Source organism: Echeneis naucrates, chromosome 23 (genome assembly GCF_900963305.1).
Source record: "Echeneis naucrates chromosome 23, fEcheNa1.1, whole genome shotgun sequence".
In the NCBI taxonomy this organism is placed as follows: domain Eukaryota; kingdom Metazoa; phylum Chordata; class Actinopteri; order Carangiformes; family Echeneidae; genus Echeneis; species Echeneis naucrates.
In genome coordinates this window covers 5,220,197-5,247,061 of record NC_042533.1, presented here as the reverse complement: position 1 = coordinate 5,247,061, position 26,865 = coordinate 5,220,197, and the positions used below count along the sequence as shown (strand labels likewise).

The 26,865-nt window shown below is 40.9% G+C and overlaps 1 protein-coding gene across 2 annotated transcripts in view; it reads left to right on the top strand.

Annotated features, from left to right (window-relative positions):
* snd1 (staphylococcal nuclease and tudor domain containing 1) overlaps nucleotides 1-26,865 on the top strand; it is a 151,100-nt gene that overhangs the window by 110,114 nt on the left and 14,121 nt on the right. For both annotated transcript variants that reach the window (XM_029494835.1, XM_029494834.1), the window contains exons 18-21: nucleotides 6,810-6,951; nucleotides 19,027-19,150; nucleotides 20,803-20,872; nucleotides 22,905-23,018. In XM_029494835.1, coding sequence (XP_029350695.1) covers nucleotides 6,810-6,951; nucleotides 19,027-19,150; nucleotides 20,803-20,872; nucleotides 22,905-23,018 — 450 coding nt within the window. The remainder of the gene's footprint in view (nucleotides 1-6,809; nucleotides 6,952-19,026; nucleotides 19,151-20,802; nucleotides 20,873-22,904; nucleotides 23,019-26,865) is intronic.

The window sequence follows — 26,865 nt, the reverse complement described above, 5'->3', positions numbered from 1 at the left end:
CATTTGCAAGTTCTTTGAGCAAATAAAAGAAAAAGTGTTAGAAAACCTGCACTGAGTTCAGCGTTTTTTGTTTTTTTTTTTCCAGTGAGGGGAAAAATTGCCCATTTATTATGAGAGAATTTCTCTGTGTTTGATTCACTAACTCTGTATATCAAACATGATAAACTGGTGATAGGTTGGGTGATTTCAGTTTTTACAGGTTGTCAAATAGGCCTGTGTGCAGTTGACATGTTTTCTTACTCTGTCCATGTGTTTGGCCTTGCGGGGCCATAAGCAGTCATATTGTATTAGTTCAGTGTGGCAGGAATGATGCTGCTTCTACATTGTAGCTCAACCTGGACCAATTCTTCCCAAGGCCACAACTATGCATGTCCATACATACATGATGCAAGGCTGCCATGCATTATATCTGAATCTGACTACAGCGGAGAAGAATTGACTCATCACAGGTTTTTTGTTTTGTTTTTGTTTCTTTGTTTTAAATACGACCACAGCCACCCCTCTTAGTTGGCCCACCACAGCAAGGTGAAGCATCCAGGTTAATGTGCCATCAATAATCCCTCTTAACCTTGGAAGCAGGCCTTATAGGGACCAGGCAGTTATATCGGGTTAATGTCTTTTCCCTTTAGTGGACCACCCTGACACCTGTGACTATGCTCTCGGTCCGATCAAAACAATTTGAGAAGTTTCTTCATCATACTTATTTGAATCGTCGGGTATCAAAAAAAAAGGAAATAGCTGTTGACCTGTTATGTGATGTCAAAAAAACTGTGATTGTCAAAAAAATACAAGTGCTGGACTCTGATAACCCGTCTGTCAGTCAGTTAACCGGTGTTACGTATTTATCAATTCTCAGGCTTTACATTGTCATAGCAATGAGTGATAATGCTTTTAAAAGGCTGACAAAGAAGAAGGAAGCAATTTTCAACATTTGTTTTCTTGAAATGGCCACATGGAGAATATTCTTTCAGGACATTGCATTTAGTAAATCAGCCCGACCTGGATTCATAAATGTTCATCAACCATTACCTTTTCACCAATATATCAAGGGTGCCATATCTTTATTAGCATCTTTAATTATAGCAAAATAACAAACTGCTCCACTCAAATGATCCTAAAATGAATTTGTTATTGTTATTTCCTGGTTATGCAGTTTATTAGTTGGGCTGTGGTCTCGTTATTGTTCTCCTTCCACCACAGTGCTTTGGCCCTGAGAGAAAATCCCTCATCATTATGTTTCTTTTGCTACGAACCACTTATCCTAAGTTACCTGCTTCCCAACACAAACATGGAGAATGATATTTGGTCTCAGGCCCTGCGCCTAAACTGCAACGTGACAGAATGCCTCTCAATGAAGCAATTGTCCGTCTTGCTGATGATTCTCCGCCCCTAATGGCTTTGTCAATACAGACAACATCATCGAGCAACAGGAAATCCAGGGTTGTCCCCCCTCTCTGCTATTCCAACCTTTCTTAATCATTAAAGCCTTTTCTCACTTTGTATGCCAATGAAATTCTTCAAATTCTATGAATTTTTGTAATCTGTAGGAAAAACATTTTGCACATCACGATGAAGGAAAATGCAAATTCAGTGTACAAATGCATGATGAATGAGATTTAAGCACTACAATGAGTTTTTATCTTTGTATTTCTCTCACTGACACTCCAACGACCCCTTCGATACTGTCCCTCATTGGATGTTTGAGTAAGGCTCACTCACTTACCATCTAAACAGAATACAATTAATAAGAAATAAATACGGTCCCATTTTATTCTTATGTGTAGTTTAAACCCCTTTGGTGTTAGCTCCTCAAAAGAAGGGCCGCAACTGAGCATGGAAAGAGTGGAAAAAGAAAACGTGCCCTCAATTGGATTAATGAACCATTCTCTCTAAAGGGGATTCATCAGGGATATAATAGAGGCTAAATTGATTTACAAATTGAACTGTTATGAATAACATGCTCTTATTGATTTCAATTGGTCTGCAAGTGTGATTGGGTAATAATTGAACAATGGAGCCAAGCAAATTCCAAATTTGAGACATCAATCTGTGGTATCTTTCTCGCAACACTCTGTGCTTCAGCTATTTTCTGACCGCTTCATTGTTTCAGACCAACACAGGTTTGTCACGGGTTGCGAGGCAGAGCAGCCATGTCCAATGAGGTGTGTTGGAATCTGAGTGCAGTGATATATGCATACTGCAGCTGTCAAGTGCTTTATGTGTATATGTGTTAAGTGTGTGCGTGGTGTGAAGACATGCTAATGAGGAATTGTGGAGATGGAGCATAGGTAAAATAATGCTCATGTTGTTTTTCTTCAGGGAGCACTGAGTGCCTCATGCTAATCATAGAAGCGATGTAATGTTATGTGTTTTTGTTATGTGTAAACCTGAGTAGCTGAATATTCAGGGTATGAATATGTTTGCTTTTCAACTACTTTACATATTTTTCTAATAGCAGTTAAAGAGTTATGCCTATGTTTATTGTGGCAGCTTTAATGGGCAGATTTCGGCACTTGCCTGCTAACAAAGTGCACTTATGGCAATTTTTGGTCTCAGACCATACACACGCCACAAGAATTGACACACTGCCACCTTTAATCAGTGTTCAGACCAGCCCACACCCCCTCGTTCTGGCACTTTGTGTGTGTTCAGTGGTCCATCTGTCTCTTTATTCATCCACCTGTGCTTGTATGTGTGAATCTATGTATGCAGCACTATTGCCTGTGCTCTCTAGGCTGTAGCGCTCTTCATCAAATTTGAAATATTCACAGAAATCAGCACTAGGCTAATCAGCAAGCCACTTAACTTTGCAAAACAGAGCTGTACTTACCAACTGCTGAACAGCTAGTCCTCCATCAGCGAGGTATCTGGTGTGCCAGCCCACAAAATTAAGACTTGCCACCAGTAAATTGCTGCAACAGTTTGGCCAGGCATTTTACATCCAGGTTTCACTTGGCACTGTAAGAAACCAATTTGGCTGCTAAAATTCTTCTGTCTTAGAAAGGTTGTCATAATTCCTCTAAAAAGAAAATACATTTCAATCGTTAAGTGGTCAATGTATACTAATCATTATATATTTAATGTGGATAAAAGAATTGGACGATGAAAAGATTGACTGAAACTGTAAGATTATTGATGGGTAGCCAGGGAAGAGAATAGTGGGAACAGAAGATTAAGGGAATGAAAGGTAGAGGAAAAGAAAAGAAAACTGATCTTGTAAAATGGAAATGGGAACAGACCTAATCCCTACCACACATGCTTGAGCACTTCTGCCAGCCTTTTTCATGAGCGTTCCCATAGTCACCATGTATAGCAATATAGCAACCCTGCCCCATCATCACATTACCTCACTGGGCTCACTTGTCACTCACTTGGCACTAAGTGTGTCTTGTCATTGAGGAGTTGTGAAGGTCAGCCTAACCCGCCATCTCGTTGTTTGGCCCCCATTATTAGGGCATGTTGTCCTTTCAGCTTGAGCTTAATGGCCTGCCATTTTTTCCTTTTCCCCCATCTTTCTATCTCTCTTCGCCCTACCCCTCTCTTGCACACTCACTCATTGTCTCTGGCAGCTTAGTGGCTTTAGCGTCTGGCTGCAGTTGCAGAGCAGCAGCAGAAGCAGCAGTCACATACCTGCATTCAAGTGGAACAAACAGGATGGTTGGCTGCTCATGGAAGGTCATCAGCCCTGGGCTGTGTGTGTGTGTGTGTGTGTGTGTGTGTGTGTGTGTGTGTGTGTGTGTGTGTGTGTGTGTGTGTGTGTGTGTGTGTGTGTGTGTGTGTGTGTGTGTGTGTGTGTGTGTGTGTGTGTGTGTGTGTGTGTGTGTAAAGAGGTTATACTATAGTATTTCCAATAGTGCGCTCAGAAACAAGGTAAATCTAGACTTCAACTTGCAGTAATCACACTGACCATTAGCAGGTCTTTCCCACAAATAGCCAATGAACTATGTGGATTTCTAACTGTTACTGTGTGGGAGTTGCAGCTTACCCTCAGTGATTAGCAGTTAATATTGGCCACATCACAGTTTTTAACACAGATCCACAAGTCCTGTTATTATAGATCTAGCTGTCTACACTAAGTTCATGAGCCATGTTCGTGTGTCATGTGCCATACATTTTATGTTGGGCTGTAAGCAAACAATATGGCCAGTTTAGAGGCAATAATGTACCTAAACGCAGTACAGTTTAGACATTGAACACTGAAGCGGCGGTTATTTCTCAGCTAGCACACTACTAATGTTGTGCCTCCTGTGTAGACATGGTGTTACCCCATTTCACACATGAACCCTCAAAGAGAGGAATAAGAAGCAGCAGTCATTTTTAGCGGGAAACCTGCCACACAAGATGGCAGAATGTTAAATGTGTAGAAAAGCACACTGGTTGACAATTCAAATTAAACCCTAACCGTTATGCTGGTTGCCACAGAGAACAAAAACACAGGAGCTTATAACTGTCCATCTGCCAAGTCAGAACTCAATATGTACATAACATGTTGAGTGAAATGGACATTTGAATCTTCCTCAAAACAACCAGATTGAGAGACAAGGGACTGCCTGCCTCTTTGCATCTGTGTTTGTGAATATACTGCTTGAGCTAATCTCACCCTGAAGGCCTCTTAATGTATTTTCATAGACTTTTCAGTTCTTGGTTCAAGATGGAAATTTTAATTCAACAGCCTTGTTTTCAGCACTTGTTGAGCCTCATTGAAACCTTTCCCTGGCGATATGAATGCTAGGCTCTTCTTACAGTGACGTACATACTCGACACAAAGGCAGAGGTCAACACGGGTCGTTGGCTCTATTTGGTTACCAATCCTACCATAAGCCAACCCACTTGTTATCGACACTAAAGGTGCCACAGTGATGGCCACCAGGCTAATGAATGGTGACACTGTAATCTTTGTCATCCTGAAGTGGTACTGCAGCTTTGATTAAAAGCCAAGCCATGTCAGCTCAATTGCAATGTGGAAAGCATGTTTATTACCCCACAATGTTTATTCCAGCAATTGTGTGACTGCGCATATGATGTGTGCAAATGGTATGTTTGTGCTTATAACACACATGTCTATTTCATGCCGTGAAAGAAAATATTGTGGCTAAATGTGGGGTTTACAAAGCGTGGCTGTTTTTTCAGTCTTCATTAACTTTGCTTGCCCTCAATCCTGAGAATTTCCACCTGCATTCTTTTCCTCTTCTTTCTCACCTTTTCACTTCTCTTCTTTAGCTCTTGTATGGGATTTGAAGGATGAATAATTGAATGTAATTGGGTCATGTGACCCTGTCTTTTGTCAGTAGGTGGACAAGACTGCTTGTTTCGTAGGTAACAGTTGGAAGCATATTCTTTCTTCCACCGAATTCTGTTGGCTCCACATATGTACAGACTCTCATTTTTCACTCCTGCAAGTCTTGTGCCGTCTTGTACATCACCACATGAACGAGGTAAAATGATGATCTAATATAAAAAAAAAAAAAAAAAAAAAAAAGCCTGGGGTATGATTAACTAAGCCTTGACACTAGCGTAGCTCTGCAGATGAGCGAAAGCAGAGTGAAAAAAATTACAACATTAAAACTAGCTAATCTAATTAGCTTGACGATACCATGCAGTTAAATAATTAGCCAAAACCTAATATCACTGCACTGTTAAAAAAAATCTGTCTGTCTCTTCCCCTTCTCTTTATGTAACCTTTAAAAGTAAACACTTCCCAAATAACCTGGAGAAATGAACAGTAACAAGCTGTGCTGCTGCAGCAGCAGTAGACGTTGGAGCACTGTGAGCTCGGCTGCTCTTTTTGACTTTTGAGTTCTCCGCCCATCTTTACACCCCTTCTCCTCCTATACATCCCCCCCACCAGTGTTTCATCTGCAGGGAGACGATTAGTTCGCTTTCATCCTGACCATCTTGTGTTTATGCACATGTTTAATGCTATTACCGTACTTGAAGCTGTATACAAACAAGATGTGTTCAGCCCTAATCACCACCCACTCTTTCTGCCGCAGCCCTTGCGCCCTGTAAATGTACATGCATGCACGCTTACACATACACAGGAAGACATCCACACAGTTTGATATGTAGCCTGAAGTGAAACACCTCTCACTAATGAACCTCTTGCCCTCTGTGTCTCCTGGGGAGTCAAGAGAACAAACCTTGATGCAGCATTGAAAAGCTGTATCCTGCTTAGACACACACATTATATATGCAAGTGAGGAACTACATCGACTGTATTCTTTCCAAACCATGTGACATGTTCATCAGTGCTTTGCCTAAATGTAACCCGAACCCAGGACTTCACACTGAACACACGCACACTGAGGACAAACAAATGTCCCAACACAGTTAATTCCCATGGTGGACAGCCAAAATGTGACCCCTCACCCTGTCATTAGAAATCATGGAGATTAGCTGGTACAGGTTGGATAGGTTCTAACATAAAAATACAATTTGAATTGTGAAGCAAATGGAAGATGAGTAATAAGAAGGATGGAAAATGAATGTTGATTTGATTTTGATGCTCGGTTTATTACTCTGGCCTCTCTCAGTATTCCGCTGCTCTAGTTGATAGGAGACCACATCAGTGAGCTGGGGCAATCACTTTTATATTTCTTGTGGGTGGTTAAAGAAAATAAACATTCAAAATATTTAGTGACTAAATCATGACTCAAACTAATAAAGTGCCAAACTATCTCTTCTCTATATCGGTATGTATTTTTTCCCCGAAACTGTTGAAAAGTTTCTCAGCACCAGGTTTGCATTGAGAACACATGGTATGCATCTTAATCACTCACCCACTCTTCTCTGTGTCTTCTCTGTTGTAGATCTGGGCCAACTATGAGGAGAAACCAGTTGAGGAGGTTGTCCATCTATCAGAGGAGAAAGAACGTGTGGCCAACTACAGACCAGTATATGTCACCGAAATCACTGACACCCTGCACTTCTACACCCAGGACGTAGAGACGGGTACGTTGACATTTAATTCCCTACATAAGTTCAGTTGTGATAACTGAGCATTGCTCTGGGCAAAAAAAAAAAAAAAACTGATTGAAGTGAGGTAGTTTTTCAGACAAATGCAACTTCTGAGCAACGCATGGATAGAACAAATGTCAACTACTTAAAGTTGGAAGTATATTTTATTACTTAATGCTCCATTGACCGTTTCATCATCCTTTGCAATCCTGTAGTAAACACCACTATCAGCAATCTCTCACTCACAAATGCAAGCAGGGGGCCCCTCATTTTTAACACCATATTGACTTTATGAATGACAATTATCTCACTCAGACATTCACCTCATCCCCTGCTGCGACATCCCTCCCACCAGTAGAGACAAAAGAGAGGACGTCCCACTTGTTATTACTACTGAGTGACAGGAATAAATCACATCATCCTTTCATGTCACCGCTGACACGGAGACAAAAGGAAAGAAAAGTTTGGAGATGGGAAAACTAACAATCCCTGGTATTCCCGCAAGACTGCTCCCTCTAACAAGCCATTTGTGTGTGTGTGTGTGTTTGTGCGTGTGCACAAACAAATGCACATGTAGTACTTCTGTCCTGTTGTATGCTGGGTAACAGCCCATCTTTCAGGTAGTTTGCCTAATGGGCCATATTCTGCAAAATCTAGTTGTGTGTTTGTGTATAGATGCAGTATGCACTATATTTGTGTTCATCATTGGGCTCATATGCACCAGTTGTTTAGCAAGAGTAACTAAGAGCATTCAAAAATCGACAATTGCAATCAAGCATACTTTCACAAACTAGTTGGAGCACATCTGAAGTCTTTATGCCACTGTGCCTTTATCGTCTGCCAGTTAGATTGTAGTAGTGGTACAGGATGCAGTAGGCCTTCCTCTCTCAGCCGTTCCCCACATCTGGCTTCACTGGCAGTCAGCTGTCAGAGGCCATGAAATTGACTTTGGCCACCTCTTAATTTGCCTCACTGCCATAATTCATTAATTTGCCTTCATTTTCTGCCAATTTGAGCCTCAGCATCATTCAGACCATAGTAATCCAATAATATTCAAATGTGAAAGGCATTTACTCCTGAATTGTGTTTTCTCACCCCTTTGGAAACCTCCTGGTGTTACTAAGGGTGCAGAAACAATCTGTTCTTCATCTTGTTGCCCTCAGCTGTAGATTTCCATCTAAATCCTTCACACCACGTCTGGCCACTTCGGCTTTGCTCCCTTGCACGTCGGGAGGGATGTGGAGGTTGTGTGCAGGGTTTTATCACTGATCAAAATCACGTGTTACTGGGAAGAGTCTGAAACATGGCACATGTTGACCTAGAGCTAAAGGTATAACCTTTAGTGTTCCTTACTATTAGCTGGCAAAATGTACAGACAAATTCTATGTCTGGAAAACCTAAATGGCTTATGAAGGGTTTTTGAATACTGAAACATGAAAGTAAAAATCAAAATGCTTTTACTTTGAACACATTTCTCATAAATACCTTGTATCTATCTATCTATCTATCTATCTATATATATATATGGAACCTGTAGAAACTGCAAGATGCAAATGCATTGACAGCTTCTTCACAACAGCAACCTTAGGGGTTGCATTTAAAGAAATTGTACATAAACTGCATTTTTCATATTGCTGCTCTCAGTGTATTTTGACAGGAGAGCTGTGAGTTATTTAATCTTTTCTCATATAAAGGCTTGATTTTAGATGATCCAGCAATGCTGCAGCATGTTATTTATTTTTCTCTTTAATTGGCCCGTGTTCTTCCAGCAAGAGGCTTATGTGCTAGTTTGGAGAAGAGGGGAGAAAAAAAAGTGTTATCCTCAGCAGGGAGGCAAAACCTGACCGGTCCTCGCCCCCTGCTTCGCTTTCCTCATCTCCCTCTCGATCACGTTTTTTATTTTCCTCCCCCCACCCCTCCCCACTTTGCTCCATCTTTTTTCTCTCTTGGTCTCTTTCATTTTCGCTGACGCTTCCTCAAAGCTACATTAAGTCATACCAACCCCTTGAAGAGCACATCAAAGTGTTAGGGCCTGTAAAATCATACAAGCTGAGTGCTTTGCAATATCATTACATGTTCAACCACCCCTCTGTCTTTTATTTCCCTCCATTTCTGAAGTGAAGTAATGCATATACTCAGATTATCTTTGAAGCAGAGGCAGAATCTTCTGAATACTCTTTTCATTATAACTGATGACAACACCCCACCTCCCAGAAACAATGAAATCAATATGATGTTTATACAACAGTTCATGTTCCAAACTTTGTGAAAAGAAATATTTATGTAAATTCTATGAACATCTTCGTCCCATATGTGCAGCACTTTGGAACACTTAACCTCTGGCAATTCATGGCCATCCAGTAATTGATTCAGAAAGCTGCACTAAATTTGCACACGGCATGAGAAGATAGAGGCAGTTCAATGTGATTCAATAAAATGGCACTCTTTGAGGCTTGAACCAAACTTCCCACAAACTTGAATCCACACTTTCCCTGATGGGCCAACCTGTCAAAACCCCCAATATGCTGACAGTTAGATCTTCCTCCACTGTACCTACACATTTTCTAATGTCAGAGACGAAATTCAGTCAGTATTTTGGCAGGCACTGCAGGCACTCCATTTACCAGATGGAGCAAACACTTTCATTGAGAACTCCTTGACCACCCTTGAGGCATTGCACACCAATGACTTGGAGTGCAAGCCCACAGTAACTGGCCCCCAGTCTGTCTCACTTCAAGTTCAGTTTGAAAGAGTACGCTTCAGTGAAAGTAACTTAAACCAGAGAATAAAACAATATTGCTATGTTGTTGCTTTTTGACATCCCAATGATGATAAGTGCTAGCCCATTTATTTAACTTCAACAATCGACTAGCTTTTATTGTCGGCATAAAACTGATTTGAAAGATAGAAGTATTTATAGAAACAAAATGATTAAAATGCAGCTGGCACTGGCAGAGAGAGTCATTTTTCTGGCTGCAGTTAAGCTCCTATTTGTTTCAGCTGTTACGTCAATAACATAAGATGAAATTTATTGATTCCACAAAGGAAAATTAAAGTGTCATCACAGCAAGAAGAGAGCAAAAAGTACTAGAATATCCCGGGTAGCTGGATAATGCTACCAAAAAGAGCATGAGGTTTAAATTGACATAGAAAGGGCTGTTTTTGAAGGATAAAGGTCAATTAGAAATTAATAGAAATAGTTCCTCAGATATTAAGAATTATGGGAGATGGGAGGTGTCTGTAGATAGCACCATTTACAATCGATGACGTAAAGTAAAAAAATTGATGCCAAAAGACCTTACATCGATGAGCACATGGAGTCCAAGTCAAGTAACAACAGTCAAGTCGTGTCCACTAAATGGAGATTATCTAGACAAAAGCCCTGATGGTCTTACAGCCATTAATATTTGATTGTCTCCATTCCTGGGTGGGAGTTCTTCCTGTCTGACCGGGATGTATTTATTTATTTGATTATTGTGGTCTGCTGAGGGCAGTTGTGATGGAAACATCTTCATCACGCTTGTTATGCCTTGAACGTACGTACGCTGGTCCATCTAAGAATCTTCTATGCTGTTATCTTCTTAGTGATTCTTGGACAAGAAGAAGGAAATGCATTTTGTAATATTCTTATCCTCAGAGGGTCCGATGCGCTCTGTATTTATGCCTTTTAATTATTCACATTTAATTCGCCTTAAGTATGTGTTTTTTTCATATGAATATCTTTGCACAAGCTTGATAAGTGATTAATTTTGTGTTAAGATTGGTTTTCTCCAAGTCACTGAGAAGCTTGAGGGATTGCTCTCCTTAATCCTTAGTTTATTTTGAGGGTCTTTATCTGTTGCTGTATGCTTTTATCTCTCATTGTCTCACTTTCCTCCCCCCACACATTGTCTCCTCTTCGTACCACTGTCTTTTTTTGGCCTCCCTTGTGTGTGTTGCTCTCTCTCCGGAGGCTATATGTAATTACTGTCAGAGGGGGATCTGCATAGATCTGTGTGACCTTGGACACTAAAAGACAGAGGCGACTCCAGGCACAGGGAGAAAGTGGTTGTGTGCTGTACACTGCTTTTGCTTTGCCACTATGGTGGAGCATGCACATAATTAAAAACTTTCTAAATATAGCCATGAAGTCTACATGGGTGCATAGCTGTAATGGCTGGAATCTGAATATTAGATACTCATTCAGCCTAGATAATTTTTTTTTTCTTTCCTCGAAGACAGAAAGTTTAGGTTAAGAATTAGTTTCCCTAAAATCTCATTAGCTGTGCCGCTGATTTGCAAGATTTCCATTAAAGTTAAATCATCTGCTTAGCACAGATGTATACTGGAACACAAATAACAAAAACAAACCAAGTATGGAACACAGTAACACACCTGCGGCATACTTTTCCTCTTCTTTTTGGTGAGATCATGAAATTGATAAAACAATGTCAAAAGGCAGGGGTCCTACTCAGAGAAGGAGAGATGCTATTAAAAATTTAAAGCACAAAGCCAGCCACAGAAAAAACCATACGTTTTCTAGTTGAAAAAGTTTTCTACTTTAGGAAAGTTTTTGAGTTTTTTTTTTTTTTTTTTTTTTTTACATTTTGTGTGCTATTAGAATGGAATATCTTTTCACTTTTTTATGATTAGCCTCTTTCCATATCCTTAGCCTGGAGTGTGCTTGATGTATATGACCATAGACGCACACACATTTCCATTCATTTGAATGATCTCTGTAATCTCTCATGGTAGGTGGATCCTGCATGGGCTGTCTTGGTTAACAGACTGCATCACTATGCAACAATCCTACAGGGCTTCCTTGCCTTGCTAGCAACCTCCTACTGATTTGGACCTTGTTCAGTTGTCACCTCTGAGCGACTGGAGTGCTGGTCTAGGCTCCGTCCGGCCAACGAACACACATTTTCTGTCCTCCCCCAGCCTCAGCTGCAGCGCAGTTGGCGGTACATCCTGTCTAGTGCTTGTTTCCTGGCACCCATACAGACTCGTAATGAGTGGAGTCGTTCCCCCCCAACCAGGTGCCACTCCGTCCGCATTATTCACACTTCTACCTTTTACACACAGCAGCTGTTCATCACCTAATGATGCTGGACTCAGCTACTGATGAAGCAAGGCAGGCAGGGAGCTTTTCTCCCTCTCTCTGGCTAGACTTCAAACCAAACCCCTTTCTGCATTTTGAAAGTGAATTCCATTACTATGATTTTTTTTTTTTTTTCCTCCCCTCAATCTTATTTTGTTATTGGCTTTTTGAGGTTTGAGGCCACGGAGTTTCCCTAGTGAGGTTTTGCTCCCTGTCTTGGGTTCCTCTTTCCCAATCAATGACATCTTCAGCCAATATGGCTTCCCCACAGTGATCATGCAGTATCACTGCATCACTATCTCTCTTTTTAAGTCCAAGTACATTAAGAGAGGACAAGTTGCCAAAGTAACACAAGTATTCCGGGTGTTGATTTCGATATGAAGACATGAAAATCACCGGTGCATATCATATTGATCAGTGTAAGTGGCCTCCTAATTGGATGTGATGGCAAGGCAGCAAAGTGATGATTACATTATATAGTGGAGCTTAATAAGGGGGCACATTTAGGAATGTTTGTCACAACACTGTCTGCATTGTTATTTTTGATTTTTCTCTCCACTCCGTTTTTGATGAGATATATTTCTGTGTCACGGTGGGCAGCAAGCCGCAGTCAGTCCTGGGTTGAGATGTTAACCCTAACCCTAACTCCTAGACTAGTATGGCACAAAACTACTTGATTTTTAAATTTTTTTCAAAAGCGTTTTCATTGGTAATTTTTTGTTAATCATGCGAGGTCTTTGTTGAGTAGTCTAATTAAAACAATGGAATAAAAGAACTAATTTTACAATGAAAAAATGATCTTGTATTACTGGTAAATGGCAGAAGAAATGCATCAAAGTGCTAATTGTGACAATTGTATTAATGATTATGTTGAATAGTTTAATGGTGTAGAATTCAGGGAAAATGGTTTTAATTACCGTACTGTTCTTTTCATTTAAGCTTCAGCTTAAAAGAAAGGTTCTTCTTCCTGTGAAGTCTTTAGCCCTCTTTGTCCGGCTTCATTTTATTGCTCATATTTAATGTAGTTGACTTTGATTATTTACCTACAGAGAACTAATTAACCAAGCAGGTGAATGAAAGTGGCAACAGAAGCTGCAGCTCAAGATGCTGTTCTTCACTTTTCTTGCTCACTGCTGCTGCAGCAGATATATATCGCCACCAGTCCCCCCCACACACACAAAAACAACACATCTAATATTAAATTAGATATGCACCTTAACTTCTAAAAGGTCAGCTCACCTGTCGGTTTGAGGCAGCGTGCTTCTGACTTTTAGGTGGAAAATAAGCATGTTCATCCTCATTCGTCACCGTCTCAGCGAGCATGGCTTGCACTAATGTCAACTTCTGGGTCTATTACCTAAAGCTGACTGGGTGAATGACAGTTTTCACAGTGGTGGGCCACTTATAGGCCCAAATGGGGTTCACTTCAAAATTGGCTTGCCTCACCCCCTCCCACCCCCCAAATCCCGCTCCTCTTCCCCAAATGTGTACAGGGCCATCTTATGAGTATATTTGGACTCCTCACAATCAAAACAGGGCATTAGCTGCAGTCAATGAGGCTCGACAGGTGGCAGAGAGAAGAGCAGGAGAGACTGATGCAAAAAGAGAGCCACAGATGCTGTCTCTGTTTAGATTTTTCAGTGATGGTCTCTCCAATTACAGCAACAGTAATTTGCCGTAAAAGGCTCCAAACTGCTGGGAAGGTTGGAATGGAACAGGGTGTAATTGGTGGTGTTGGGGGGGGGGGGGGGGGGGGGGTTCACATGAGATGTAATCCATATCACTCGCCAGTGGGAGTGGAGCAGCATTAGTCAAGCAGGGGGATCATTTGTTTTTTATAGTGGCCTCTCAACACTTGGCAGATTCTGACACCACTTTAAACATCACTCAGGAAGGGGAGTAAATGGCCTTTCTCTTGTCTTGGCTCCCTCCTTGTCACAGTGTGTCTTCAAAAAGTATACAATTATTCCTTGGTGAGCACTGGTTCTTTGTTGACCAACCACTGGAGGCATTAGACTCATAACAGCTGTATATTTGCCCACACACACACACACACACACACACAAAGGCAGGCCTCCCGAGCCAGTATATACTGCGCCAGGCCTGTGTTGTTGTTTGTCATTTCAACCTTCTACCTTTGAAGTGTTGCTTGTATGTCCTGGAACACAGCCATTCCTCTACAACAGATGATGAAGCCTGTCTAAATCTCATGCATATTTAACACGCAACAGGTGAGCTAAAGCACAAAAGGCTCTGTATAGTGGCTGTAAATCTCTCGGATGGGAAGTTCACACGCTCTTTGACCAGTCCGAGCACACAGTAAAGGCTTCACAGTACTGGTACAAGAAATATTTATGTCTTAGCTCTAGTTGGATGATGTTTCACTCCAAAGTCCTGACTACTTCTTTCATATATTACACTTGGTTACAACCAGGTTTATGTTTCCGGTGCCTCTCTCGTCACTGGTTATCCCTGCAGGTGTCCGTTTCATAGATGCACTCCACTTTATCTCCTAATTCCTTCATTCTTATAAGCCAGGAAAGTACAATTGTCATCAGCATCCATTACTCTTTTGGCCCCGTCACATTGTGATTATTTACCCTTCTGTGGTTTAATAGCTGTTGTAAACAGCTTAGTAGAATTCAGTACGGTCTGTGGATGTGTAGTGAACAGCACACGAATCACTATTTTCATTATCTTTTTGTTCACCCCTCCCCATCCCTCTGCTCACACGCTGTGCCACAGTATAATCAAATATGATCCCAACCAACCTGTAAAACTGTTGCCAGTCTCCCTTGCCTGTCTCTTTTTCTCTCTCTATGCTTCTTCTCTGTTCTTGTGTTTCTGCACCTAATCACTGCCTCACTCTGAGTTGGGCATTCACAATGTAATTATATATGATTTACAAACAGTTGTAGCCGTAATGCTGTATAAATAAATTACATAACCAGGGAGGAAAAAAAACAACAACAGAGGAATAAAGAGATGAAGACAGTGAGAAATTGGCCAGCCTCAGACAGTCAGTGGTTCGGCTGTTTTTTGGATCATCGCTTTGGCTCTCCCTCCAACACAAAATGAGCATTCACGCTCGACATGGTTTAACCCTTCTGCACGCAGATATTTAGTTGTCTTTATGCCACCATTAACTAGGAATCTGCCTCTGTAATGCAAATTGTCCTAGCCACTCTTCCTTCCTAATGTGACTATTCAAATTCATTCAGAATTTCACTGGGACTCTGTACTTGCAGGAGTTTTCTTGATTGACTCCAGAGGGCTTGGATATTCTCTCTGTGCTGGCCTGCAGCATGTAAAGCTCATTTGACTTTCTTTCCATGCTGAATCTTTTATTGTGCTCATTTATATCGGATTCCTTGTGCATACTTGCTTTTCCTATATTTTTATTTGTGCTATGATATGCACATTTACACAACAGATGATTTCCTCTGGATGAGAAGTTGGAACTCTACTTATATCTGCACATTGTTCCCACTAAATTCATAGCCAATTCAGCTTCAGCAAATCAGAACTTTAAATCCCAACGGAGAGTAATGATAATACATGAAGTGGACTATGCACACTAAATCAAACGTAGATGTGTTAAGTACACTTTTTTTTTTTTATGATTCGAATTACAAAAGACAGGGAAGAAATAAGCCAGATTTCATGTCTATCAGTCAGTCAGTGTGGATTTATTGTTAAGTTGTGAGTGGACTTGACTTGGAAGTAATTGAAGTGAATCTGTGGGTCACAGCAGATCATAAATCAGCTTGTTAAAATTGGTGATCCGTAACGCTGCGCTGTCAGCGCCCTTTGAACGGTGTAACCTCAACCTGAGCCTGCATAGTGTCCAGGCCGCAGAGTAACCCTATTAAATAGTTCTCACAGAACATGCACTGCATATTGGATGTTGTTTCCCATCAGACACCAGGGAAAAAAGATTCTAAACATTTGCAACACATGCTGCGTCAATAAAACTGCAGGCAGTTGACTGTTAATAGCCCATCAGTGCCAGAACATAGATTATACATTGGTCTTAACATGTTGTGCCTGATTGTTCATATCAGATGCATTTTTCTGTGGCCACTGAATTAAGATGATCATTTTATAACCATAAATCATGTTAACAGTGAAAAATTATCATTTTTTTCTTGCAGGCAATTAATTGTAGGTGCTTAGGAACAGTATGTGTGAAATCAGATTAAACACATCAGCTCTTTTTAAGAGGCAGTTTTTGGTATATTAAGAGGCAGAGACGATGATTTGTGGGGCTCTTCAGACAGTTTAAAGTGACATGTGTTAACGTGAGCAATCAGCATTATCAGCCGTAGTAAGAGCCTGCAATGCCGCAAGTAGGAAGAGAACGATTAGGATTTTGACTGCATTGCAAATGTAATTGATAGAGAGCAGCAGGATGGTGGCGAAGAGCATTTAAGTAAACCATCTCAGAGCATCTCACTATATATATATCTATATATAAATGAATACAAAACATCAGTGTAAATATACACACTCAGACGTACACTAACTCAGTGTGAGAGGGGAAGGAAAGCACACACTAACCTTTTTTAATTAGATTAATAAATCAAGGAGGTGGCTGGCTGTGACGGCTGCAGCCTAGTGCCATTCCAGTAAGTCTGCACCAAGTCGCCTTGGTAAAGCTGGAGCATAATGATGCAACCACAAGACCTCTGTGTTTGTGTGTGCATGTGAGGTGAGGAGTTTGGCAGGCAATTCATCTGACAATGTTTTGCAAAAACTGCTTTCTCTACAAAAGGCTGGTGATGCATCTGTTTGGTTGTGTGTGTATTTATACTCCTATTCCCCTCACTGCATTCGTCAGCAGTTGGTGAAGCAGTGGGTGGCCAACGAGGTGTTTGGACACCCCACCCCGTTTTGCCCTGACCCCCATGACAATCAAACTGAGCTCCCAGCTTTTGCTTCACACTCTGAATCCCTTCATTCCTGCCATTTTTTTTCCCCAAAGTTTGGCATCATCTTAATGAAGATTTGCTTTCAGTTGTTTTTTGCAGCTGCCTGGCTGCTTCAGCACAGGTGCATCTATTATATGTACCAGCATAAATGATATTAGGTGTTAATGACAACTCACAGCAGTAAAAAAAGACGCGTGCACTGCCATGAAGCTGTTTATTGGATAGTGATATGCATATTAACCTTAATTTGACTGTGGGCATGCACACTTACTGTATTTTTGTACACTTGGTTAGAGGGAGAAATCAGGAGCGGTGATAGCCTGGTTACAGTAAATATCAAGTTCACATGGTGGTTATGAATCAGGTTTCTCCTACATATAGGCTGGTAAGTTAATTACTGCCTTTTTAAAACCAGATTCAGACTCAAATGCTTTGAATTCAAAGAACCTGCTGTTGCAACTGAAGATCTCTTTCCTCTAAACTGCAGCAATTGCAATGCATTTTTCATTATTTGATGTGCAGAACCTGATAAACATATTTGCAGCATGTGGGAAGAGAGCTATAGGTGTTCCAAATAATTCTTTCTCTATTTCCTGAAATAAAAAAACTAACCCAGATTCCTACTGTGTATTATATCTGACAAGCTTCCTGATTGCATAAAATGAGCACTGAGCACAGTAACTGTCATCTTATTGTGTGTTGCTGCGATGACATGAAATATATTTGTATTTAAAATGTTTATCTTTGCTTCCAGAAACATTTGCACTATGTGAACATGTTCCAATCAGCCACAACACTGAAATAGGTTTTCAGGTTGTTGCTGATGTGTGTATGTGGTTAAAGATGCACCATTACCCGTGATATTAGCCTTTCTGTCCACATCATCATCAGTGAAAAGGGCCTTTAACACTGCAGGCTTGAATCTTCTTATGGGCTTGTCTGGTTATGAGACATCAGCTACCATGCACAAACAAATGGACTGTACATATCACACTAACACTCAGAAATGACTCTCTTAAACATGCACACACTTGGCGTCCACAACAACTTTGTGATGGGTGCAAATCTCACTGCCACTTACTGCAGTGATTGAGTCAATGGAGCTGTGAGTCACTATCGGATTTTTCCAATTCGCACCACAATGCACATGCCACATTCTCCCCTTGAATCTACCATAATAGGTCTGCAGTGCATGATATAGTGGCTGCGTAGGCCATAAAAGTCCACTGGGAGAGCCGTTTGCTCTTCAACAGGTTCAAACCATCATTAACTGCATGGTGCGAAGGGGTTAATGGCTGCAAAAACACATTTCATTTTTCTTTTTTCTTTTGGTTGCAATGTCTAAATGACACTCGGGGTTAATGTGGGTTTTGAGCAGATGTGTTCATACTGTCAGTATTTAAGAGAAAAAAAAACCTCATTTGTTTTGAAAAGTAAAACTTTTGACAAGTTGTCTTTTTTTTTTTTTTTGTGGAGTTGTCTTAATGTGATCAAAGTTAATTGCAACTTTTCTAACACAGTGACACCTGAATTTAAGAGTTTTATGAAACTATGCTGCAAGTTCATTTAAATCATTTCAGAGGAATTAGTAAGAATCATTCCTGTTGAGGTAAAAACGGCATAAAACAGTCCCCCGAAAACAACTGTGCGCTTAAGAAGCATATACTCGTGGTCTGCAAAGTTGCATTAGACTTTATTTCATTTGATTTACATTATTTATTTAAGCACTCTGCAGGAGTGGGATTCAAATGTGTTAATTTTCTGCTGTTGCTGTTAGGATCTGGTCTCTCAGTCAAGCAAACACGCAAACCAAATCAAAGTGTTAAGAGAATTAAATAGAACTTTATGCCGATTTCATACAATCCAACCACAACATTTCTAATTTCCTCTATGAGGAGTGGGAACACACTGTAAATTACATGATATGGCATCGGACCCAAAACAGCAGGCACATCGGTGCTAACTTAAGAGGAGTACGCTTACTGATGTAATGAAAGGCAACATGAAGAATCACACAGCAGCTGTCAATGAAATATTTTACTCTTCTGTCTTTTTCAGGAGGCCAGTTGGAAAGTCTGATGGAGACAATGAGAGCAGAGATTGCTGCCCAGCCACCTGTGGAAGGATCTTATTCTGCACGCCGAGGGGATTACTGCATATCCAAGTTCGCTGATGGGGAATGGTGAGAAAGCATTTTATTTGTGACATTTAAGTCTGCCTGTCTGAGAATATTGGACAGAAAAAGTTGATCTGAAAATATTATTTATCACCATTAAACATTATTTGAATTGACAGCTAAAATATTTCCTACAATTTTGTGAGCTAGATTTTTGAATTTCTTTTCTCTGTCCCTCACGAACACCTGACATTTAGTTTTTTTTACCTTCTCTCAGTTGAAGCCTGTGATGCGCTAACTGCAGACACCCACAGGGTGTAATTAGCTCACCGCCACTGATTTGGCCCTGTAGAATCAGCAGTCATTTGATAGTCACACACACACACGTAGCCCTTTTCATCTTGTCCGCACACCTCATTTTGGAAGTTTGCAGATGGTCAGTGGGACAGATAGAAGTCACATTGATCGAGGAAGGGAGGGGGGCGTCTGTGTGAAGAAGACTATGGCAAAAAACATCATGAAACTGATTAAAAACAAAATGTTCCCCGCACACAGGTGTTCTCCTTCCTGAGAGATTTTTTTTTTTTTTTTTTTACCCCGGCCACTGAAGAGCATTATAGATGGGCCATCTGTTGAAAACCTTTCTTTCTTTCGCTAACTTTCTTTAACCTATTGTTGACAATTATGCCCGGTTTCCTTCAACATCAAAATGTTAATCCTGTACCAGGTGGACAATGTATGAGATTTTTGTCATTTAGTTTTTTTTTTTTTTTTGTTACAGCAGCTTTATATCATTCAGTGAGCTAATTATGTTCTTGTTGTCATTGTTCTGAGTCCGCGTCTTTGTGGAATGTCAGCTTGTTTCGTTAGGGGGATAATTAGGAATTCGTTGCCATTCAAGGCCTTTCAGAACACAACACAGCCAGAGTGAATAGAAAGGAAAAGACTGTTCCTCTCACTTTTCCTCTTTCCTTGCCCCTTCACTTGTTGCTGTTCTTTATGTCTTCCAGTTAATCACTTAAAATGTTGCTCTCATCTCTCTCTCTTTTGCCAATGTGGGCTTAATTATTTGGCCTCCGATTGTCCTTGCTTTGCTGCCAATTTGTCTTTCCTGCTCTTGTTTGTTTTGCCATTGTTTAGACAAGACATTCACACAAGTGATGGTCACATTTATTTAAAAAAAAAAAAAAAAAAAAAAAAAAAACACTTCCTCAAATGAACTGTGCTACATTGGGGGGGGGGGGCAATACCCAATGTTCGATTCCAGCCTGGGAACCATGCTGCAGGTCATTCCCCCCTCTCGCTCCCTGTTTCCTATCAGCCTCCCTATTTACTAATGTAAATAAAGGCTTAAAAAGCCGTTATAAAAGAGGTTTTTAAAAAATCTAAATGTGCATGTTAAAATGTGAAAGTTCTATGTTTTGTGATTGATATGAATGCACTGAAGTTCTTTGCTGCAAGGCAAAAATATCTTTAAATATGTGCCCTTTATTGCAAAGAGGCCTGTGTGATTTTCACAGACCTGCCATGCACCGCCCCCAGCCTTCTCATCGTCACCTGCCCCTCTCCCCCGATCACAACAGACAGATCCTCCAACACCTTCTCCCCAGGGAAATAAGCACGGAATCATTTACTCATCTCCTTTACCTCTTGTGCCCTCTGTCTCCATCTCTGTTTCTTCTCCTCTCCTCTCTCTTTCAATTACTCCGCCACCGCAGGTACAGAGCCAGAGTGGAGAAAGTTGAGTCACCGGCAAAGGTTCATGTCTTCTACATAGACTATGGCAATGTGAGTAACTCTGTGAGCAGAAATTTGACTGTGCACGTGTGTGACTGTGTTTGTGGAAGAGCTGCGTGAATGTTACATTGTCATTAAAAAAGTTCACAATACACAACCATTAGGAGTTTTGTTTTACCCAAACCCAAAGCCAGAGGCACTTTAATATCTGAAAAGGGATTTCCTCTGTTTCTTGTATCTACTCAGTCACCAGTTGTTTGCTTATTTCCATGTTCAAAGAGGCCTAAGAGCCTTTATGTACCCTTACAGCTGGAGTTTGTAGGACAAATATGACGCAGGCTTGTTTTCCCTTTTACTGTGTATGGCTGAAGCAAAAGCCTCTGCTGAGTCTATCATTTTTATCCCTTTTTAGAACAAAGACAAAAGCAGAACTCCCCTTCTAATCTTTTTTTTTTACTGTGATGACAAAGCCACTCCATCTCAGTCCTTGTAATGCGCTATTGTCTGTGCTTCTGTCCACGTGCATACACATGCTTGCATCACCAAGTGGCTCAGGCGGCCAACCCCTGGCCTGCGGGAGATTTCCCATGATGCAGTGGAGCAGCACAGTGTGACTGCCCTCAGAGTGGGGGGTGCAGCTCGAGGTTTGGCTGGCAGAGGCAATGCATCTTGGCATGTTGCTGAAAATGTGATTCTCACAGGCCAACCTGCCACACAAAAAAAATCGAGCAGACATCTACCTCATTCTGTGTAGTTTTTGTATCATTTTGGGTTGAGTCATTCTGGCCTTGATTTCATGTGTCCGTGTCATGAGATGTTAGTTGGTAATATTGCCACCTGCACAGCTGAGGGGCTGATTTATTGTGTTATTGTTTGAAAACACAGCAGAGTACTTTGTCTTTGAAATTTAAAGCCCACATTTACTGTGCTGTCAAAATCAAATATGGCGCCAATAAATCTAAACCTTCTAATCTATATTACATTTTGAAAGTATTCTCAGTCTAGACTGCACAGTCCAATGAACACATTAACCTTATATGTGGGGGTCATTAAATTAACTACCCTCTTCTAATGAATATATTTGTCTGACTTCCCACCAGTGTGTCCTCCCAGTAGGTAGCCTGTAGTGAGCACAGATTGATGGCTGGCATTGGCTTGTACCTGTCACAATGAAAGTGGAATGCTTCATATGAGTGAAGTGTAGAGCACGTTTTACGTGAACTAAATGTGCGTTTTGTTTAAACGTTTTATTTTATTACAATGGATATGCAGCACAGAATCACATCATTCATCATTGTTTTCAGAAACACAACACGTCTCACCCATTCTGTGTTTTTTAATCTGACAAGAGTCTGGAGACTCTCAAACCAAAGTCTACTGCTGTCTTCACTCTTTCTTTACACTTCACTTGTATGAGAGCTCGAGAGCAGATGGAGCTTAGAGAAAGGTACTGCTGCAGAGACAGCTGTGAAATGATTGCTAAGGTTACATACACAAGCGTTCAGCCCTTAAGCTACCAAAAGGCATCTGTCCTTCTCCCACACTCAAACTCTGTAATCATTGTTGGAGGTTTAGGTGTATGGAATGCAGAATTTATTTGGAATTAAGAAAAGGTAGAAATACGTAGAGAATAAATAAAAAATTTGAGTGGTCTTTTGTTTGGGAATGTCAGACATTCAGGGATTAAACTTTCATCATAAAACCACAACAACTCAGTTACATTATTCTCTGTATCTGTTTTAAACAAACATTTCTCCCCACATCTCCCTCAGTTTCTTTAACAGCTGATGTTGCAAGAGATGGATATCTGTCTTGTTTGCTTAGACAGTCATCACAAACAAACACTCTGTTGTTCAGCTTCACTTCATGGTCTCAAAAGCTCACACTCATAAACTGAAGCTTTTTCTAAAAGTAAATGTTTTAAACCACAAACCCACATTTGACAGCAACAATATTTGCACATGGCATTACAGCCTGAGTGAGAAATGTGTGTCTGTGTTTGGTTGCATAGATCAACACCATGCAGACGGTCTTGAAAAGTGTTCTGTGTTGGGTTTGATTTCAATCCTTCATCCTCCTTCAGAGAGAAGTTGTGTCTTCCACCCGTCTGGCTCCCATGCCCCCTGCCTTCAGCACCAGGACCCTGCCGGCACAGGCCACCGAGTATGCCTTCGCCTTCATCCTGATCCCACAGGACGTAAGTGCACACACAGGCATGCGCGTGGAGCTTCAAAATGAACTTTGAGATATCAACTTTTTCAGTCTCATGCTGAGTTCTGCCACCTTTTGAAAGTTGACTTTCATAGGAAGACATGAAAACTGTTTGAGTTTCCCGTATCACACAAGGTTATAAGTCTATAACTGACACACAGTGTTGAGCTTTCATTCCGAATGAGTGTGAAAATTGTGCTCATACATAATGTATGTAGTACAAAGCTGACAGAGCAATGACAAACACCAAGCTGTTGATTTACCTGGTTACAAAAAAAAAAAAAAATAATTGACACAGTATCAGAAAGAAAGACATTAATGTTTTATGAACAATTTGATAGCATGCATATATTATTTCTTTTGCGACCAAAGCTCCATATATTGTACAGATGTAGGAACCTGCTGTTTGTGGGTAAATGTCCATCCAACAGCCAAGCACCAGTTACTGTTTTCTCTGAAAGTCTAATCTTCTTGTTTACATCCAAGAGTGTTTACTCAACCCCCAGTGAGTGTTTGTATCTGCGTGTGTGGCTGACTGCGTTTTGAGAGTGTCAGGGGGTCAAGCCATTGGTAGCGTCATGAGTTGGCAGCATCCAGCAATAGTTGATACAAACGGAATGTGCCTGTTTTCGTTGTGCGTGCAGAGTGTGGCAGTTTAAAGGGGATTTGGCTCACTATGCATGATGGTAATGTCACGTGTTACTAGAACGAATTAGCAGACATTAATTCCAAAGACGTTGTTTTTGAATAGGTATCTGTTGAAATAGTTTCAGCCTTTGATTTGACTTGATGTGATGGTAATTTTAGAGCCTGTTATAAATGTACTTAGAGCCATTTCATTAAAGGTAATTAAAAATCAAATTTTTGACTTCATGAATTAGAAAAATGGTGAAGGTGGTGACCTGTTGATGGTGTAAAGCATAGGCTCATTTGTTAAATTTTCATGTACCTGAATGGAACCTGAATGGAATTTATACTTTATTTGGTCGTGTTATTGCGGTATTATTCGTATTTTTGAATATCCTCAAATATCAGACTATTTTCCAAACAGAATGCGGCCTCCTGACGTCCATGTCTATCAAAGCTCTGCTCACGCAGTGGCTCAGTAGTGCAGATGTGGCTCTGTGAGCTTGTAGCGCCTGGATGCATGTTGTCACCTGCCTCATGAGTCAGTGTCTCCTGAAGGCTCCTGAAGGATGAAGTGGTCCATCTGTTGGTCCAACCTGGGGGACGCAGGCATCACCTACACTTTACAGCCCCCAGACACACATGTGCACACAACACACACACAACTTTACCACATGTTGCAAGCTGACACGCACCTTACACCTCACCTTCTCACTCTTCTCTTTCTCTGTCACTCTGTATATGTCTAACCCTTCTTTTGATCTGCCTATTTTCTTATTTTCTCTTTCATGCGTTTGCCGTCTGCTTTGTGTGAAGCTTTTTACTGTCACTCACGCTGACAGCACAGTGCCCCACTTGCACTGCGGCTTTGCTGCTGCGCACAGGAAAGGTTGTTACCTTTGTCTCCCAACCTGCCACCTGATGCTTTAACCAAAATGTCTGTCTTCAGAAGTTACAGAGTTTTATAGTCAGTCTCTAAAGCTTTCTTCTCTGAGCACCAAAATTCAGCCAGCAGGATGAGCTCATTCTGCTGTTTTCAGCACAGCTATACAAGATGTTCCGAAAAGGGGCAATATCTTCCAGAAATTGCAGAATTGCAATGTGTTCTTACTGGTCGGTTGCATTTGTAGGAAAAACAATCTTAAATGAAATGTGTAACTTCCACAGTAGATGCTGCACAGTATGCTAATTCCATGCCATCTCACTGCGGCAGTTACTTTTTATTGTTCTAACAAATTATGCTATTTATTTAGGAGAATATGAGGCATCTATTTTTAAGTTTTTTGCAATTGCTGCATTCATTGTTGGCATCACCAGCTCTGTCGTCGTAGTTCAGTTGAGGGGAAAGGTTGTGAGCTGAGCAGGGGGCATGGGAGCTAAGGCATCACTCTCACTTTCCAGGGGCTGTCTCCAGTGGTGGAAAGCAACACCAATTTTGACTCTCTTAGCAGGTGACCGTCCTCATCATCACCCGCTTCCAGCAAGAAACCTTCGGCACCTTAAATTCGCTTTTATTTCCCATGCTGTGAACTTTGAGTTGCCTGCATTCAGGACACCCTGCCGCTTTTTTTTTTTTTTTTTTTTTTTTAATATCATGCCTCGTCAGCTAATTAAAGAAAGTGGTTTCTGCCAAGATGGCATTGGTTAAAAAAATAAAGAAAAAAAGAAGATGAACAACAGAATAAATTCTGAAAAACACCACATTAAACAGTCCAGACACACAATAGCCACTCCCTGATGGCACTGGTTGGCTACAAATGGGAAAATGAAATTAAACACTTGCTCCAGGTTACATATATTTCCAGTTTCTCATTTGCATCACTTCTAACACATTAACGGTAACCTTTTCACATAGACAGTGATGTAAACAAAATGTGATTATTATTGATCTCCATATTTTAAGTTATTTTTTTATATTGTCCTCAGCATGAATTTTTTTCAAGTGAATATTGATTTCCAATACTTTGTTGTGCCTCTATTTTATCGAAAGTCAGCACTGAATACTTTACATATATTTTTAATCAGATCTTTCTTGAATTCATTAAACTGTGCAAACTGAGCAATGATACATTCAGGAGGTCTGGGTTGTATTTTTTAGTTTTTTCTTCAATAAAATCTTTGTTTATAAAAAGTTTTTAGACTTCATGAAGGAAACATGAAAGTATTAAGTATTAATGCTGGGACTGAGCTGTAAAATTAGCTCAGTGTTGAATATAATTTGAAAAAAACAAAAAACTTTATCGCTCTACATCCAATTATGATTCACAGTGACTAAAGCTGAAATATTTCAGCCTGTTGTTAATGTCTCAAAGTGCTTTAACCAGGTTTGCTCTGCACACTTGGTTGACAAGAGAGGGGTCACTAGAAGGCTCTCATTAATTTTGAATTGCCCTCTCACCAGTGTCGACACATTCTTGTTCTGTAATACTCTCTCCCTGTCTTTTTCTCTCGTGCTCTCTGTCACACAAACTCTTCCTCTGCCTCACATCCCTCTCTCACTTGCCCTGAGCTCCCCTGCAGTGCCTGTGACAAGCTGACCAGGGGGAGAGTGGGACAAAAAAGGCCCTTAGTTTTTGTGCCTCGAACAAGCTTCTCTGCCCACACATGCTCGCTCTCTCACACACGCACACGCACACACAACAGACATGCACATACCCAAGGGCAGCTAGCTTGAAGGGGGTTGCCATGGAGACAAGACCAGGGCAAGAAAGAAGGGAAGCAAAGGGATGGATGGTGTTAGGGAGGGATGGATGATGGCCAGGGACTGATTTTTTTTTTTTTTTTTTTTTTTGGTGTCTTTCTGCCTTTGAGGATGCGGCTCTCTTGTTTTTCCTCAGTTTTCGCTCCGACTACTCGAGGTCACGAGGTCAGCACTGCATCGCAGCTGTTACACCTCCTTCTCCACCGTGCGTCCAATCAAATGCTGGCCTTTCACTTTCAAGAGGGTTAGAAATAAGAAAGGGGAGATAACCAACTGGGGAGTAAGAAGGAAGAGGAGGAGGGCAGGTGGGAGTCAGATACTTCAGCGCATTGAAGGGTCATGAGTGACAGACATGACTGACAGATTGCTGTTTGAATGATCAAATGACCGATGAATGACACGTGTGATCGTTTTGTTACTGACCACATTAACAAGCTCATTAAAAGCCTCTCCACATTCACTTTTAAAGGGGATTTTCCCCCAAAAGATAGTTCGTTCATTTAGC